This window comes from Cimex lectularius, unplaced genomic scaffold (assembly GCF_000648675.2).
Source record: "Cimex lectularius strain Harlan isolate CLEC.00 unplaced genomic scaffold, Clec_2.1 scaffold84, whole genome shotgun sequence".
In the NCBI taxonomy this organism is placed as follows: domain Eukaryota; kingdom Metazoa; phylum Arthropoda; class Insecta; order Hemiptera; family Cimicidae; genus Cimex; species Cimex lectularius.
Genome location: NW_019392631.1, coordinates 898,153 through 917,694, shown reverse-complemented (window position 1 = coordinate 917,694; position 19,542 = coordinate 898,153). Strand labels below are relative to the sequence as shown.

The 19,542-nt window shown below is 35.5% G+C and overlaps 1 protein-coding gene across 1 annotated transcript in view; it reads right to left on the bottom strand.

The window, feature by feature from the left end:
* The window catches only part of LOC106662892 (neuronal PAS domain-containing protein 4), a 185,417-nt gene that overhangs the window by 30,482 nt on the left and 135,393 nt on the right, over positions 1-19,542 (bottom strand). Inside the window, exon 6 of the mRNA XM_014387332.2 lies at positions 9,907-10,091. Within this exon, the coding sequence (XP_014242818.1) occupies positions 9,907-10,091 (185 nt within the window). The remainder of the gene's footprint in view (positions 1-9,906; positions 10,092-19,542) is intronic.

Here is a 19,542-nt window from a genome sequence, read left to right as displayed (position 1 = left end):
ACGACATTTCATACAAGGATGTGAGGCCTGTGAGTTGTTTCTTCCCGTAAGCTCTGAGATAAAATGCAATTGTCACACCATTCCGTCGTCCAGTTAGGGGAGGGTGAATGACAGTTGTAAATAATTCGGATTATCGGTTAAAGAATAAAATTGACGACGTTCCATACCATTAAGGTATGATTTATTGACAATAACCTTTATCAGGATGCAATCTCTGTTTTCGTCGTAAAAATGGCTCACCGGGGGGGTTATCGTTTTATGCGCCATCGCATATCATAGTCGTCCATGCTAATTCCGTCATCTTTATGAAAAAGCCACGTCCCTTTATTTCAACGACCAAGGTTTACGTGCGTTATTCCCGTTCTTAAATGCATTCCCAATCCTTTAATTATTCCGTTAGAATTTTACATAAATTTGTATATGTTTGTGTTAACATAACCATTAATGTGTTAATGGCACAATAATTAACTTTCTTCAAAAATTTCATAGTTCTCAACAAGGAAAATATATAATATAAAAGGAAGTTTGATGAATCATAAAATCGTGATTCGTCGACGAAACGGAGTTTCAACGCATCACCCGACGGCGTTGAAAAATCTGATAACAGTTCAGTTACAAATATTATTCCCGACCTCCGCCTTTTGCCCTCTGCCAGGTGGGGGGTTCCTTTATGTAAGCGATGGTTATGTGCTTTTGACAAAGGGCCGCTTTCTCGTCGGCCGGTGCTCGGGAATCTCGATCTCCATTGGCTGAATTTATTTTGGCCTTTCTACGACTCACACGGCCATGCGGGGAGAAAGGTACCGTTGCGACACCCCCGGCGAACTTTATGTTCTCTTTTTTAACGAGGGTATTCCAACTACGGGGGTTATATGAACCCTCGGGTGCCGGTTTTTTATGAAAAACAAAAAGACCATTTGTGAGTATTATTCAGAAATCGTGAGATGCGTGATATGTGTGATATGTAAAAAAAAAAACATTTTCTTTATCGTGCCAACGTTTCGATCTTTATTGAGATCATCTTCAGGGCTCAAAGTGTTTGTCTTCTGTGTAATTGTGCCATTCTTGCGTGTCGTGTTGTAATTGTTCTTGACTCTCAACACGACACGCAAGAATGGCACAATTACACAGAAGGCAAACACTTTGAGCCCTGAAGATGATCTCAATAAAGATCGAAACGTTGGCATGATAAAGAAAATGTTTTTCTGAAACCTACATCTCACCAGACCGCATCTCACGATTTCTGAATAATTATCGATTAACGGTCACTAATCACACCACATTTGTCAGTATGTTACGTTATATTGTATCAATTGATGATTGTGATCAAGTGTGTGGCCCAAAATGAACCAGTCGTACTTTTTTTTTTGCCAAGCTTTCGACTTTTTATTAAGCCTTCCTTTCCAATGGAAACTTAGTGACAAATTGGTACTAGAAACCAACAAGTACGGACAGGATTTCTCAACGTAAATCCTAGTACTTACGCACTGAGATTCTTTGAATCGATTCATGTTGCGGGGCAGAGTCGGGGCTACATCGCAACAATGAATCTACGCAGCCCCGCCTCTGCTCCGCGACAAAGAACCGTGTCCAGACCACGATTCAGTTCATATTCATCAGTGCCTGCGAAAATGACGGGGAAACTAGGTCTTAGGAATTTCCCTTGCTCTTTTTTGCATTGAACGGAGTGCATCCAACCGGAAGTGCATTAACATACTGTCCTCTTAAAGTGTGCATTTTTTTCAACTTCGGCGACGGAAACACTGAAGTTTTGGGTTAAACGGTTCAATGTTTGGCTTTTCAATTCCCAATTTCTGTATTCCGTGAATGATACATCCTACAAACACCGTTGGGAATGCGTGTCTTCAATAAACTGTAAAGTCAGCTCGGTCCTCCACAACATATATACAAGACAGTATAAAAGTCTTCAAGAAAACACTCACTAGAACGTCAACTAAATAAATGAAGCAAGAGCGCTTGTTCCGATTCACGTCCGCACTGGCAAATGTTGCGCAACATTGAGGCAAAGAATCCCACATCGGATGGTATTCAAAACAGTCCGAAAATCCTAGCCCGCAACATACCAGATTCATCGCAACAATGAGTCGGGGCAGCCCGGACTCAGGCTAGACGCAGCGGAGACTCTCCGGAGATTCAAACAGTCAACTCAAAGAATCCCAGTGCGTACTAGGACTTACAGTCATTTCAAACGAAGATTAGTGTTGCCTATAACTTCATCGACTGTACTTTTAAACGAGTTAAATTCACTAGTTTTCGTGGTTCGCTTGACCAATTAATATCTTTCAATTAATTAAGGTTTTTAGTTGAGATAAAAAAAGTAGTGTCACGAGCAGGATTCGAACCCAAGACCTCCGTCTAGATACGCCGCTACTCTACCACCTGAGCTATTGTGACTTCGATCCATTCGGATACTCCCTTCCCATTTCAACCCCACCTTTGAATTTTCCCTCCTTTTTGCCATTTTTCATTTATTTTCTTGTCAATTCAATTATCTTCTTTTTGCCATTTTCTTTTAAACTTCAAGTACCTTCAATTTCACTCAGAAAATAAAAGAAATTGTTCATATGTTCAAGAATAATGGGTACCCCATGTCTCCAATGAAATTATTAGACCAACGAACAGGCACCAATACACCACAAACTGTGCTATATCGGAGAAAAAAATTTCACCCGTTACTTTTGTTGTTAATGCCTCGAGAAAATTAACACGCTTAAACTTTAACAACAAAATTGAAAGGAGTTTGTTCATTAAATTAAAAAGTAAAGATCCACTACTAAAGAAGTCCAATGTTATCTATTGTGTTAAGCGTAAAGATTGCCCTATGACCTACAATGGCCTGACGAAGCAATACCTTGGTGAACAGATGAGGCAACATAAATATGATGTAAAAGTATCGAGAGACCAGGGACAGCTTTGTCTAAACACAGCCAGCAACAAAAACCACATTCGACTTCGACAATGTGAAAGTTATAGAAATTTAAAGAAAAGACCCCTGTTGAAAGAAATGATACATTTATACACCAAAGATAATGCACGTAACTTAAAAACCGATCTCAATAATTTAAGTATATTATAGCGAAATTCTGTGATGAGATTGAACTACTTTTTTAAAAATTAACGCCAAAGTTATATGTACACTGATAGGCAAAAGATTCCACCCAACTAATTTTTTTTTAAATTTTCTCGATAAAAGAAAAATCTACCATTAATTGCACTCATTGTTTCATCAATAAATATTTGTATATGCTGTTTTAAATTGGGAATATCAATTAGACGTAAACACACTTAATCCAAACAAGGATAAATGTTTTTTTCAATGTTTAAGTTTTACGGAATTTAAAATGTTCCTTGTGTTTGAATTCTGAAGCAATAAATGTTCAGCTTCATGTTTGCTTAATTTCAATTGTTAAACTTAAAAATGGTACTTAGTGATGAGGGCGTTGCGCGTGGTGTGGCACTTATTGATGATGGACGTTCCAACTGGTTGCGGCTAAACTGGGTTCTACCATAGAAGGCCCGGTTCTGGACTCCCTAGGGTAACCAAAATCGAAGGATGACAGTTTTTAGACGTTGAGAATTTTACGAAACCAGCACCTTGAAGCGATTCATCAGCTCCAGGATGTTCGACGCGTCCAAATTTCTGAACGCACTGCTCGAAGAAGGTTAAATCAGTATGGACCGACGGCTTTTCGCACTTTGGCCCAGCACAGCCTTTGGACGATTGGTCGGCTTTACTTTTTAGATGAGGGTAGATTTGCTCTACGATCTTCAGATGGGCGTGAAAGAGTGTGGTGAAGGCAAAATGAATGGTACGAATCCTGTAATTTTTCCCAGAGCCAAACTTTTCAACGTAGCTCAGTGATGGTGTGGGCGGGAATTTCAATGAAGAGTCGCACAGAGTTGGTTGTTGTTCGTCTTTGACGGCCACTTGCTGGATGAAATTTTGGAACGTCATGCCTCGCCTATCCTCGATGGAATCAGCGACAATCCTATTCTAATGCACGTTTATGCCCGTCCACATGTCGCCCGCATAATACAAACGTACCTTCAACAGCATAACATCAGCGTCTTAGCCTGCTCTCCAGACTTGAAACCCATCGAACATTTACGGGATAATCTCAAAAGACGAATAAGAGCACGTCCATCACTTCCTGATACACTCCACGATCTTTAAAGGACACTTCGTGAAGAATGTACTAACCTCCAGGAAAGAGACATTTCCAGACTGGTAGAAAGTATGCCGAGGCGTCTTCGCGATGTTATTCAGGCAAGAGGAGGAAATAGGCGATATTGAAATGTTAATTCAAAATTTGAAAAAATATATCTGTCCGTCTTTTTTAAAATTTTTAATTTTTTTAAACTTTTTTACACAAAGACTCAATTATTAAACTTTAAAAAAACGTGAAACTTTGATTAATATATAAAAATATATACAAATCAAGTTATAATTCAAGTGGGCGGGATTTTTTGCTTGTCAGTGTGAATATTTATTTATCACTTACTAAATACCATAGAATGAGAAAAATAAACAAAAGAGATTATTCCAAATAGAGATATTTATAAGGATATTATATATTTATATAAGGATTCCGTAACTAGATAAGAACGAAAATTGATACAGATAAATTTACACAATTTCATTATCCTCTACGTTGGGTATCTTAATTTTTCTTCTTGTGTAAATATGGTATAATATGGCATTAGTTTGTAAAACGATAGCATTTGATGTAAATTTGGTTATTTTATGACTAAATTTAGTAATTTGTTTGAAAAAGTGCGGTAAGGAATGAAGAATTATAGAAAAACGCCTTTTTCATTTTTTGACGCGTTTCGACCCTTATTCGGGTCATCTTCAGGACGTGGGTGAATTGCAAGACTTATTGACAAGACATACAATTGTTTTATTGAGCAAAATAATTATAATATATAGATGTAAATAATATAAATTTTCAACCAAGATTTCATACTCAAATAAAGTGTGGCGCTGTTCTAGTGGTGTCATGTTTATTTCGTGTAAAATTGTTGTGATACGTGAATTTGTATTCTGCTGTTTTTTAAATAATACAATTTCATAATTTACATTGTCTAGATCTTTATTCTAGAATTATTTTTCCCAATAAACATGTTTTGTAATTCACCCAGACCCTGAAGATGGCTCAAGTAAAGCTCGAAACGCAGCAAAAAAATGAAAAAAAAAATTTCCCCCTAAAATACCTCATTCCTGATCTCTTCTCATTACTTCAATAAATTATTGAACAAACAGTCGCTAAAAAAACGCACACTAAATTTAGTAACGAATCTTGGTATTTTTTTGAAAGTTAACACGTGACTTGTTAGGAATGGTATGTCCTGTGAAAATAAATAAGCAAAATGTAATGTGTTTCACATATAGTTTGTCTAAAATTGATCCTCTAGTCTTACGTTTTGGTTTTCTTAAAATAATCGAATAGTGAATCAGGAAAGATTTATTTATTTATTTATATTTTGTTTGACTGGGCTCCCGACATCTAGGTCATTTCAGCCCCCAACTAATTCTATAGTCTATTTACCCTTTCAAGCACTACATTCATACAAATAAATACATTCATACACATAAATACATCCATACAGTGCACTCATTCCGTTTGGTCGGTGGAGTACGTGATATTACTCCACCGACCTATACTCAAATTAATCGATTGGGGTCGATGGAGGACTTTTATCAATATTCCGTCATCGACCCCGAACACACACTATACGCTCTCAACGTTCGAGGGGCGATGATGACGTTATATTTCACCCTCACCCCTCGCCCTTCACGCTGATAAATACATGCACTCAGACAAAACATATAGACACACAACACATAAGACATATATACAATAAAAAACTCCAATTTCCCCTAAAAAGCCGAACAGGGGACCCAGAAACCCGCTGCTGTGCTCGAGTACCATTTTAAGATTGGATGGCATGCCAACACGCACCCTGTAGGGAGCCAAGGCATGACATATTTCCAATATGTAGGGCACATCGAGCAACCTTTCTCTGCATAAGGGGCACCTCCGCGGGTTTTGGCCCAAGAACAGGTGCCCGTGTGTCAACCGCTTATGGCCTATTCTTAATCTCGTAAGGACGATTCCTTGTTTCCGGCTTAGGTTCTCGGGGGGGGGGGATTTATTGTTCAGTATGAACATAGAAAAAATTAGTGTCAAGGCTTTAGAAAATCATAATCTGAAGAAATATTTTTCCCCCTATAAATCTCTCTAGATTTGCTTCCCACAAACTATTACTTATTATAAAAATTACCAGAGGTATCTGTAAATAAAAGCATAGAACGAATAACATGGCGAGAGTTAGAAAAATCGTCAAAATAGAAAACTGCGCGAAAAATTTGACCAGAATTCGAAATGGGACTCAACATTATTGATCATAATCAGCAACGTTGTAACAGTATAGGATTTATACGTAAATATGATTTTCGCTGCGTTTATGAGGTGTACGTAAATCAAACGGGCGATTGCAGTTACGGCCTATTTGATATCAGACTCGACCGTTTTTACAAGGCAGTAAATGTCCCTAGATTGATTATTACGCCAACGAAAACGTTGCTTGTTAAAACGTAGATAATGAATTATGTTAGATGACGACATAAAATCATGGTTAAATGGCCGTTACTTCTTATTGGTTTCTTGTTTTTATTGGATGAGCCTAGTTGTACCGTTCGCGGTATTGATACAAATGTTTAGATTTCAAAATGGTATTAGATTTAGTAACTATCGTTGTTTCATTCCAGTTGTTAATATTTTCTTTTACTTTATTGTTCAACATTTTACTTACTGGGATACACGAAAGCATTATATTCCGACATCATCGTTATATGTTGACTACCACTGGCGTTGCTACGAGTGCAATCGGAATTATGTATTTAAGAAAAAATACAAAAACTGATAATTTTACAAACAAATATATTTAATATGTATTTAAATTCTGGCTCAGGTGGTTTGCCATAAGAGCGAGATATTTTGAACAAATTGATGATTTGTTTTTTACATTGACCTATAGTCTTCTATCATGTTAATATTTATTATAAAAAGGGGTTATAAATTCCAGCCAGTTTGTTTAACAAAACCGACCAAAGCCCAATAAATCTTAAAATTTTCTGTGCCCATTAAAAATTTATGATTATACTTAACTTTACATTGGTCTGTCTGGAAAATTTTCTTTCCTTATCGATATGCTTCCAGTACCATGCGATTCCGTGTTTTCTACTTTGTTGCATCCGGCACATAGATTACTCTCTTCCTGACCAATCGTGTGAAGTCACTTTTACAGATACTATGATTTGAGCATGTTTATTCTGACAGTGATAGAAGATATTTACCACCGTGAAGAGCTTGAAGTGGTATAACTTATTATCTAATCCGATACGCTCCAATTGATCTTTTTTTAAAATAACATTGGTGATAATACAATGAAATATTTTAAACTCTTTTTCTACTGATGGTTGTCCTTCAACTCATTTAATTTGTTTATGAGTTTAATTGTCCATTCTATGCTGTAAGATTTGGAGCCGAGACGTTGGTTAATGCACGTCTACAGTGCGTCAAAACCTGATAGATTCTGAATATTCAAGAGCCAAAAGAATTGCATGCACATTTCGCATGTAAAAGATGAAAACTAATCAGGGAAATGGTACGAAGCAATATTGTTAGCATTATTGTTGGAGGAATCACACGTACCACCCGACTTTCTGTCTGTAAAAATAGTATTCGCATTAGGCCATTTTTGGTGCGTCAGATCGGGAAATGTAGCTTATTTCGGTAAGGTCGGGCGTGTAAACAAATCGATGATTTATTTAATCTTCCAATTCCGATTGAGATTATCTGATAACGTTATACGAGGATGTTTTGGACTTTCGCTTGAATTATTGGGTTGTCCGGACAATATGCAGGTTTTTGGTTATAAAATAAAAACAATATTTTAAACTTCAATTAATTAAGGTTTTTAGTTGAGATAAAAAAAGTCAGTGTCACGAGCGGGATTCGAACCCACGATCTTCGGCTAGATACGCCGCTGCTCTACCACTTGAGCTATCGTGGCCTCGATTCACTCGGGCACTAACTTCCCATCTCAACCCCTTCTTGTGAATTTTCCGCAAATACCGCATCTCACGATTTCTGAATAATTTAGTAAATTATACTCATTTTAACTTATTAAATTCACGTGTTTTTGTGTTTTTGTGGTCCGCTTGACCAATTAATATATTTCAATAAATTAAGGTTTTTCTCGAGGTCACGATAGCTCAGTTGTAGAGTAGCGGCTTATCTAGCCGAAGATCGTGGGTTCGAATCCCGCTCGTGACAGTGACTTTTTTATCTCAACTAAAAACCTTAATTAATTGAAATATATTAATTGGTCAAGCGGAACACGAAAACTAGTGATTTTAATATTTTAAACATTTTTTATTAATTAAAATACCCTCCATCACTCTCAATACACTTCTCCCAACGTGATGGTAACTTCTCTACACCCTCTGAATAGAACTTTATTATGAACAAGTCTGTAAGCGCATTTGCTAAAGAAGTTTGAACAATAAATTTTTTATGTTGGAAAACGTTATCCAGGTGTCTGAAAAAATGGTATTTGGTAGGTGAGATGTCTGGAGAATCCAACAGTTCTCGTGTTGTCACATGCGGGAAAAGAAGCCGAACAATGCTTCAATAATGCCAATTTTTAGTGGATTGCTTCAGTTGGAGAGCGATACATTTCGGCATTGATTATTTCGCCAGGGTTCAGGATAATGTAGTAAATCATCCCAAATGAAACCACTTAAATAGTCACCATCACTATGATGAGTTGGGGCTTGGGAAATTGCCGTGCTGCTTCTCCGCTGTCCAGAACATCCTCTGTTATCGTAGAGAATCCATTTTCATAAGAATAATTCTATCCAGAAAAGGTTCGTTTCTGTTTTGGCAAAGAAATGTTTATTGCTGCCGTTGTTCTTTTCATAACGATGATTTTTTTGGCGGTCATTTAATGCCCGAGGAACCAATTCGAGCTTTTTCACCTTTCCAATTGCCTTAAGGTGGTCAGCGACGGCCAATTTGCTAACTGAAAGATTATCTGCAAGCTCTCGAACTTTTTCTGGGATTCTGTTCGACCGAACTCGCAGAACATCATCGTCTAGGCGAGGAAAGGTCTGCTTTGTCTTCAAGGCTAAAATCTCCCTCTTGACATTTTTTAAACCGTCACAAATGGTGCTCTAGTCAAACTGTCATCGCCCGCAAACTTCATTAATGTTTCTGGCCATTTGGGCACCGTTCCGACCGAGCTTAAAGTTTTAAATTATGCGAAAAAGAAGCGTTGACGGGGTAATTGAAAGGAAACTTGAAAGCCGGACAACCCAATAGATGGTGTTGAAGACACCCATCGCGGTTGACCGTTTTCCGTATATAAGGTAGGTATAGTAAAAGAAGAAGAAGAAAAATCGGTGATCGATCGCCATTTTACATGGTTCTCACAATTGAACGAAATGCAGAGGCGGAGCTTAGTGATTCCATGATACGCAAGAGCGGAAAATCGCGTCCGACACGCTTCTGTAATTTGTCTAACATGGAGGATGGAACTGCCATTTCCTAAGTAGAGCCGAACTAAACGTTAATAAAAGTGGAAAATATATTAGGACGTATTGCGGATTGTAATTATATCCGGATTTTCCAGAATGGACAAAGAAACAGCAATCCATCCGATAGAACTGTGACGGACACGCCGAAGAAAAAATTACGTTGAGTTTATGCGAGTCAAAACGTACAAATATAAATGATTAAAAAAAAAATTTAATCAATGAAATGTATAAAAAAAGGGACATAATGACAATAAATCTCAAATGGAGAATTAACGACTTACTTCCGGTCTATGTGTACGAATTTCATATCCATGGAGTGAATGGTGGTGAAGACGTTGGTCGCTCCCTGGACGACACACTCTCTGGTCTCGGGCATGGCAACCGGTGTACATGTAGCCAAGAAGACTGGCTCGTTGCGAGAACAAAGCGGTAGGAAGGATAGGTAATGGCCCTGGACGAGTACGACCTGAAAAATAACGAAGATAATTATCGACAAATTTCTTAGCTTGCATAGCACAAAAGAAACTGTTTCTTCAAATCTCGTGAGTCGATTCGATTGATTAGGTTCTAGGTGAACACGAATTTCCTTGTTTAAAATAAAATAACAAAGATGGCAAGATCCACGAAAAATGTCTAGTCCACGGGGCATTCCGTTACATTAAAGGATGCGCTTTTGAAAATCCCTTCTTTCATCATATTATATAATTAACCTATTTTATTGTCTGTTGCTATAATCTAGGAAATTCCACTCGTTTAGGCATAAAAAAATTCATTATTGCAATGAATGACAAATTTAACTAAAGAAACTATTTATACATGTATTTTTTGTGTATCCTCCATAGCACCATCGACTGTCCAGACCTCCTTCATTCTATTTCCTTCAATATCCAAAATTATACCAATAGATCCTGCCAAACCTTCCACCTTCCTTTCCTAAAAGGCGAGTTTCTCAAGTTCACCGGAATTAACAGAATATTGAAAGATGCCAATAATTCACAAAAAGATTTTTTTTCAACTGCTCAATCTTCAATATTAAAAAGCAATTTTCCGAAAAAAATTTCCAAAATTAATCACCAGCAAACTCTTTCCTTTTTTGTACTTTTTAAAAAATTATTTTCTTTAGTATTTCCTTTTAAGCAATATTATTCTCCGTTATATTTTTATATAGATATATTTTTTCTAAATTTTACAAATTTTTATTACCTACTACATTATATTTAATTTAGTTTTCAATAATGCCAAGTTTAACCTGTTCTCATTATGATTAGTAATATATTTGCAATTGTAATTCGATTAGTTTTTTTTCTCAATATTTTTAGTATGTTAAAATTATTAAGAAAACTTATGTATTATTTAATTTCAATCTATGTATATTTTTACTGTTGTTTTACTTTTTTTATAAGTATTAAATGGGCTCTGCCCGTATGTAAAATAAATCAAATAAAATAAAAAAGTTGCAACTCGCCCAATGTGGACAGGACAGCTCGGCTGACTATGCCAGATTTTGCTCATGTGTTGACTTTTAATTACCACTTCCCAGTCGCCCATTTTCTCATAAAGTCGGCACTGTCTATCCGTGGAAACGAGGACGATTCTTCTTTTGGACTATTTAACGTTTTTGAAGTAGTTAGGATATCCCTACGATGCAAATGGAAAGTATTTTTTTACCGATTATTAGGAGATCGTGAGATGCGTTCTGGTGTGACGTAGGTTTTAGAAAAACATTTTCGTTATCGTGCCAACGTTTCGATCTTTATTGAGATCATCTTCAGGGCCTGGGATTTATAAACATTTTTCAAATTATACAAATACATGTAGGATGTGAAAAAGTGAATTTGTACAGTGCTACAAATTTCAGACTCAATCAAAATATTTGTACTCACTCAAGTATTTTTTACGTTTATATTTTAAAAATATATTTATTTGTAAATACTCTGTTATAGCCAATTAAGGTAAACAAAAAAATTTGGTTTAGTACAACATAATATTTAAATTAATAAACATCAAATAAGACATACAAATAAAAGTATGTATGTAAGGTAAGTATAATAAATTAACAAAAAAAACCATAATAATGAATCAAATAATATTTAACTTCTGATGAGACTTTTTAATTTGAAACTTTCTATACACAACATCAAAATGCCATTTATTTATTTAAGTCAGCACAATTTAAATCTACTAATATATTACATTTTATGTTTGAATGCAAGAAATATTTTGTTAAATATTTTGATCTAAAAGAAGCCAAGATAGGGCAGTTAGTTAAAAAGTGTATTAAGCCATTAGTAGCCTGCGAGGTATGTAAAGAACACATTTATCGAAATTGAAGTAAAATTTCTTTCTGTTAAAAGAATTACTGCAAATCTTTTTGTTAGCTATATTATTATTGAAATGTGGCTCATTCAAGTTAAAGTTGCACAAAGAACAATAGGTATTATATGGATCGTTCAAGAAAGACTCAACATTTAGGCTGATAAGATTATTTTTGAATGAATCAATCAAACTTTCATAATGTTTCTCATCTAATTTCAAATCTTGAGCCCGAAATGCTTACACCAAGTAAGCAATAGATAATTTCGGAGTTCATTCACTCCAGTTGAAAGAGATTGTATTATTATGTACTAACTCAAATTAACATACCTATCTTCCAGGCTTGTGAAATGTTATCACTAAATTCACTAGTTTCGTGGTCCGCTTGACCAATCAATATCGTTCAATTAATTAAGAGATAAAAAAGTCAATGGCACGAGCGGGATTCGAACCCACGATCTTCGGCTAGATACGCCGCTGTTCTACCACTTGAGCTATCGTGACCTCGATTCACCCGGACACTTACTTCCCATCTCAACCCCACCTTTTGAATTTTCCCTCCTTTTTGCCATTTTTCAAATGTCGTGTAATCTATTTGATTCCCGGCGACAAATGATATGGCCACGGAGAGCTTTAGTGAAGGTATACTCCATTTAAACTTATTAAATTCACTAGTTTTCGTCGTCCGCTTGACCAATTAATATCTTTCAATTAATTAAGGTTTTTAGTTGAGATAAGTTATCACTAAAGATGGGACCCGAATTATATACGATGTAAAAAAACTAAATGGTTGTTATTGTTTCCACGCGTTTAACTTGTCTGACCACTAATTGAATGAACAACAAGAAAAATGGAGATACAACTACAATTTACTAACTTCAACAAATTTAGATAACATTGCTTGGTCAAGTGATGGTCCGGCATTGTAAAAATCGTCCAGGGTTCGAATCTAGCGGCCCTGCATTCGAACCCGACATACTTACAAATGGGCTTTTTTTCAAAAACACCGGCACCCTAAGGATTTATATGACCTCTGCTGTTGCGAAACCTCGTAAAAGAAAAAAAAGAAAAATAGAGTGAAATGCACGTTTTCTTCCATATTTGAATCCGCCAAAAAATGACGTGAATGGTCAATTTCTTGGCATTTTTAAGTTTGATATTCCGAACTTCTTCCCGTTCTTCTTTTCACCATCCACGTCATCAATTTCAGTTAAAATTTCATCATCATTAAGCAGTCTATTAACTGCAAATGGAACGAAGTCCTGAAAAGTGACTGGATTTTCTTCATTTTATAACAAGAGATTTCATCCCACGAGGCTTGGATTTGATTTTCTGGTTTCATGACCGATTATCGTCATTTAGTAAACCATAAGTTCTGAAGCAATTTTTTAAATTTTTTATTGAGGTTGGCGTTACCCTTTTTCATATAAAAAATTACAATTAACGAGTTAACAAAAATGGTTATCGAAGGTGCACTTGCATAAAACTAATTTTAATGTTTAAAACAGTAATAAAACTATGTTGTGGCGTCGGTGGCCGCAACGGTTTAGGCGTTGACACGGCGCTCTTCTCCGTAAGGTAAAGGTACCTGGTTCAAATCCACGGCCCCGCATTCGAACACAAATGCAAATTTGCAATTCAAAAACACCGGCACCCTGAGGGTTTATACGACCTCAGCTGTTGCGAAAACCCTCGTAAAAAACCTGAATGGACCCACACATTCTAACCTGACGTAGAGGTCGGGAGATGTAAAATTTGTTTAAAAAATTTCAACTGTCCGCTTTTAATTTCATTACTTTAATTAGGGGTCCAAATTTCCGAATAGAGTCTACAGCATGCACTTTGAATTCCAACTATCACTTTTACACGATTTTAATAACCCCTTGAGTAAATGGGTTGTTATAGTGCTTTCCCCCGTGAAATGTTTACTGTCTTGCTAGAATTTAGGCGAAGATGAAAACGGAACACACACTTAATTAAATTTTTTACAAATGCTATAAAATCCCTTCCGTACATATGACATTCTATTGAACAAACAGTCCAGATCTAGTGATTACCATAGCCACTGTTTTGATGGTATTGCATTTACACATTTGCAAATATTTTTTAAGTAAATTTAGCTTTCTTGAGTTTTATTCCAAGAACGTGATAGTAAACATCAGCGTTCTTCAATAAATGTATATCTTTGCCCCTAATGTTAATCCAATAGAGTTAGTGAAAAGTTGAGCGATGTCGAACAAGAATAGAGAAAATAAATAAGGGACTGAAAACTTCGCCCTGTAACACCTCGTGAAATACCGGAATTCCTTGGGAGGAATGGGACTTTCTGTGTACGAACATAATAGCATTGTCATACCGTAACGATCAGTAGTAATTTTCGACTAATTCGAAAATTTTAAAATTTATACCTTAGTTTAGTTTGGCTGTGAAAAATGTTCAAAAATCTGAATTATCTGCTTCTGGTGCTAAAATGTCCAGGAAAGATTAGTGTGTGTAGTTTAATTCTAGAAATTAATTAAGGTTTTTAGCTGAGATAAAAAGTCAGTGTCACGAGCGGTATTCGAACCCACGATCTTCGACGCTGCTCTACCACTTGAGCTATCTTGACCTCGATTCGGGCACTAACTGCCCATCTCAACTCCACCTTTTGAATTTTCCCTCCTTTTTGCCATTTTTCAAATGTCGTGTAATCTATTTGATTCTCGGCGACAAATGAAATGGCCACGGAGAGCTTTAGTGAAGATATACTTCATTTTAACATTAAATTCACTAGTTTTCGTGGTTCGCTTGACCAATTAATACCTTTCATTAATTAAGGTTTTTAGTTGAGATAAAAAATCAGTGTCATTAATTGAAAGATATTAATCGGTCAAGCTGACCACGAAAACTAATGCATTTAATTCTAGAAGTTGATCATTGGATGCAATATTGGACCACTTCCCTGGTATACTTCTAGAATTAAAATGTCCAGGAAAAATAGTTTTTTATAACATCAAAAACAAAAAATTGAATTTTTTGACAGTTCAAAGTGATGTGCTCCTCTTAAATAGTTAGGAAGATTAATGTTCCGTCAAATTCAACAGACTGCAAGATTGTTATAATGCAAGCCTTCTTAGTTGGATGTAAAATTGGATCAACCTAAACCAAATAGCAATTATCGACAGAGTTGTACTTTTTTTCTCTGTAATAATAAAATGAAAGGCCCAGAACAAAGATCGGAAAAAATGCTGTCGTTTATCCTGAAAATCGAAAATCATCTCAGTAGAAATTTACCAATTAATAATTTCCAATCCCTAAATGCTTTATTTAGAATTAAATAGAATTAAACGACCGGTTGTTCAATAATTCGTTAAAATAGTGAGGAGAGGTTAACTAAACACCACACATTTAATTTTAATAATAAATTTATTCTATATTTTCTCGTACGCAACTCTACCATGATTCATATCATCTATACTGATCGAGCTTTTCCATCAAGATACTTAGCAATTTTTTCTTCAAAAAATGACTAATAATTGCATTCGGTGTCTGAAATACTGAACGGTGATTTGCCAAATTTGAGGACATTTCTATTTTGCTCTTTCACTGTTCAATCATAAACCACCCCTAAGGTATATACCATTAAACTCAACACGCAAGAATGGCACAAACACTTTGAGCCCTGAAGATGATCTCAATAAAGATCGAAACGTTGGCTCGATAAAGAAAATGTTTTGCTGAAACCTACATCACACCAGACCGCATCTCACGATTTCTGAATAATCATTAGGATTAAAATATAATTGTCTAGACTGGGTGCTTTTCATTTTCAATGAGGCTTTTCATAAACATAATGTTATAGTGAGTAACGTTATTTTACCGAATTCTCAATATGTTATACATTAAAAACAGCATGCTTAATTAGTTAATTTGGTGTTTGATAACCTGCCATTCCGGAAAAAGCATTAGTCGTTCGGAAATTTAGGTACCTATAGGTAGATGAGCAGAGGGCGGAGGGCATAATGACGGGTGTAAATAGGTAAAGGGGAGATGGATCGTCTTCTCCGTGACCTCCTCATTCCATTACATTGGAATGCATTGGATGCCGATTTGAGAAAAACAAACAGTCCGTCGTTATCCAGCGCCAGTTTACAATTGCGAAGACGGCCCTCCTATAATCAGGCCCGTGGGAAGCCAGTGTCATTACCCAACGGTCATTTTCGGATCTCCCACCGAAAGCCGATCTGGAGGGGATCCAGGTTTCTTCCTTCTGGGGGGAAATGTGCGATTTTTATCTTAATTTGCATAACTTCTTGGTGTTTGCACATTTCTCACTGTTTATTTCCGCTAACTGTTCGAATGGATTTCCGAGAGATATAAATTTGAAAAATTCAGCCCGAAAAGTTTCTCCAATTCCCAATCCATTGGGTTGTACAAAAGAAGTCCACAAGCTCCATCTCAGTTAAACTTGTGGACCTAAACGTACTAAGTTGGTTATGAAATGGCTTTTCGGGCTATATAATGAGAATACTACACTTTGTCAGAGATAAAATTATGTCAAATTCGATACACAGTAAATACGACGTAAAAAGGCTTATTATTTCTCGGTTTTTCCATTCGATGAAACATTATCGTTATTATGGACAGCCCTATCTTCAAATTTCTTTCATATTTTCAATTCCATTAATTAATCAGCCGCACAATAATAATTTATATAAGGAAAAATAATATATTTATATAGGTGAAAAAAAACGATAAGAACGATCAAAGATTTTGCAACTTTGTAAATACTGATTGATATTCTCCAAAATGCTTTTTTTTCTACGAGGATTAATCGTATAAGAGCATTAATTGTTTATTTATTTTATTTTGCACTAAAAAAAGTACAAATTTCTCCACATGAAGAAACTAAAACTTAAATTATACATTTGTAATAAATGCCTATTTACAAAGTATAAAAATTAAAAGTAAACATTAATTTATTATAATTGTATAATAACCAATAAGAACAAATGAATTTGGGATGCAATTACTTGGCTCCGTATATAGAGCGCGTAGGAATGCCACGGGATATGGTCATTGTCAGCGTGTTGTTGCATAAGCAACTATTAAAGTTTATTAAGAAGTATGTTTACGCAAACATAAAGATGATTCAAATTGCTGAATACTTTCCCAACTCTCAATTAGGTTAGTTACAAAATAGATGATTGTTTTTTTTATATAAAATTCTATAAAAGTTCTGTTTACTAACGTGTGTTGAGAGTGAATGTATTTATTAGCGTGAATGTTTAGTGTGAGAGGGCCGATGGCAGAATATTGAGTTTTACATCGACCCTCAATTAAGTTAATTACTTAATATGTGTAACGGGTGACAAAAATCGAATATTCCACTTCCCTAACTGAATGAATGGTACGTAAATAAAAAAATGTATTTATTTGTGTGTATGGTTTTAGTTTTAGAGCTACACGCGTAGGGTTGCTGTTGACAGCATGCCCAACGGTAGCAGGATAAAACCGAGATCTGACTCCGGGTACATGAGCAGATTTGGGCTTATATAAATCCAAATACAAAATCCAATCAGACAAATCTTTATTCTGCTAAGCAGTGATTGAAATCTTTCAATTATAATAAAAAGGCAATAGAAAAAATCGGACTATTTCGACTACCTGGGAGATATGATATATTAGTTTATGAGAAATTACTATAATGTTTGAAAAATCTGAAGAATGATATTAACTATTTCTGGAGTCGGTCGGTACCAGAATGAAGAAGATAATCATGAGGAATGTGAGGAATGAAGAAACTGGAAGAAGGCCTTTAATTATGGAGTGAGATTCGGAAATTTAGGTGAGAAAGTAATAATGGAAAATCGATTCTATTATTTATTAATTTATTATTAACACGACGAGATTCTAATGCGTCTAATGTTTTGTGAACTATAAGAAATAGTTGATAATCATATTATTAAATTATTATTATTAAATCATCATATATAATATCATATCATGGGATTAATTTAAATAATTTATTTTGAACTTGTTGAACAGGAGAAGAGAATTCAAGATTAGAACGAACAAAGGAGCAATAGAGTTGTTTAAAGGCTATAACATTGAAATTATGAGTATTGCGAAATATGAACCTAGGCTATTTGAAATTTATTATCGATGAAATACATAATGAAAAGGACATTGGGCTGAAACGTGACTCCTAAGTCTTTAATATAATTGACATTTTAACGTTAATAATATTATAAGAAGAGCAGAATTTTTTAGAACCTCGGTAAAAATAAATACCTAGGTTTTTTGAAGCCTTTAGTTAAACCATATTTATGAAACCTTTTTATTTAATACCGCTGTAATTTTTTTTTCGAGGGTTTGCAACAGCAGAGGTCGTATAAATCCTCAGGGTGCCGGTGTTTTTGCAAAAAAGCCCATTTGTAAGTATGTCGGGTTCGAATGCAGGGCCGCTGGATTCGAACCCAGGACCATTACCTTACAGTGATGAGCGCCGTGCAAAGACTAAACCGTTGCGGCCACCGACGCTCCCATTCAGAATTTAATGTGCTTGGTTGGTGGCAGACGATTTTGACAACGCCGGACCATCACTTGACCAAGCAATGTTATCTAAATTTGTTCGAGTTAGTAAATTTTAGTTGTACCTCTAATTTTCCTTAAGTTGTTCATTTAATTCGTGGTCAGACAAGTTAAACGAGTGGAAACAATAGTAACCATTTAGTTTTTTTTTACATCGTATATAATTCGGGATTCCTTGTCCCATCTTTAGTGATAACTTATCTCAACTAAAAACCTTAATTAATTGAAAGATATTAATTGGTCAAGCGAAAGTTTCTTAGGTACACCGTTCATATCATTGAAAATTTCATTAAATTTCCAATAAGATATTATCAATACTAACTTGTAAACGTTGGTGAAATAAGCGTTTTAGTAGTCGGAATATTAATTTTTTTTTTTGGGGGGGGGGTTTGTTTGAGTAAGTTGAGAAACTTACTGTAGTGATTCTAAACTACTATTTTCACACCTAGAGACCAGCAAATTTCAGAAAACGTACTCCATTTAATATCCTTTTTAGTGGTGTAATTGATTTTTTAATTACTTTTTTCGAAGCTGAAGAAATTGATGAAGGAAAGGAAAAACCGTGGTTGACGGATTGTAAGGTGGAATAATTAAAAAAATAAAATAACTTAAGGAAATTTTGAATGAACTTTTTTAATTTGTGTTCAGAAGCGAAATAGTGCAAGTGTTTACTTAATTACCAACACGACTGCAACTTATTAAAGGATTATTGAATTATTATTATTTTATTTTTACTTTTATTTTTTTTAAACGAGGAGGTTTAACGAATAAATTTAGATATCATCCCTCGGAGGGCCGGTGTTTTTGAAAAAAAGCCCATTTGTAAGTATGTCGGGTTCGAATGCAGGGCCGCTGGATTCGAACCCGGGACCTTTACCTTACAGTGATGAGCGCCGTGTCAACGGATAAACCGTTGCGGCCACCGATGCCCCCTAGCTGTACAATTATGCATATCATGTAATGAGATACAATATTATTTATCATTTGCATATATACTGAGGAGTGCCCAACCATTGTTGCTCTCCCGGCTT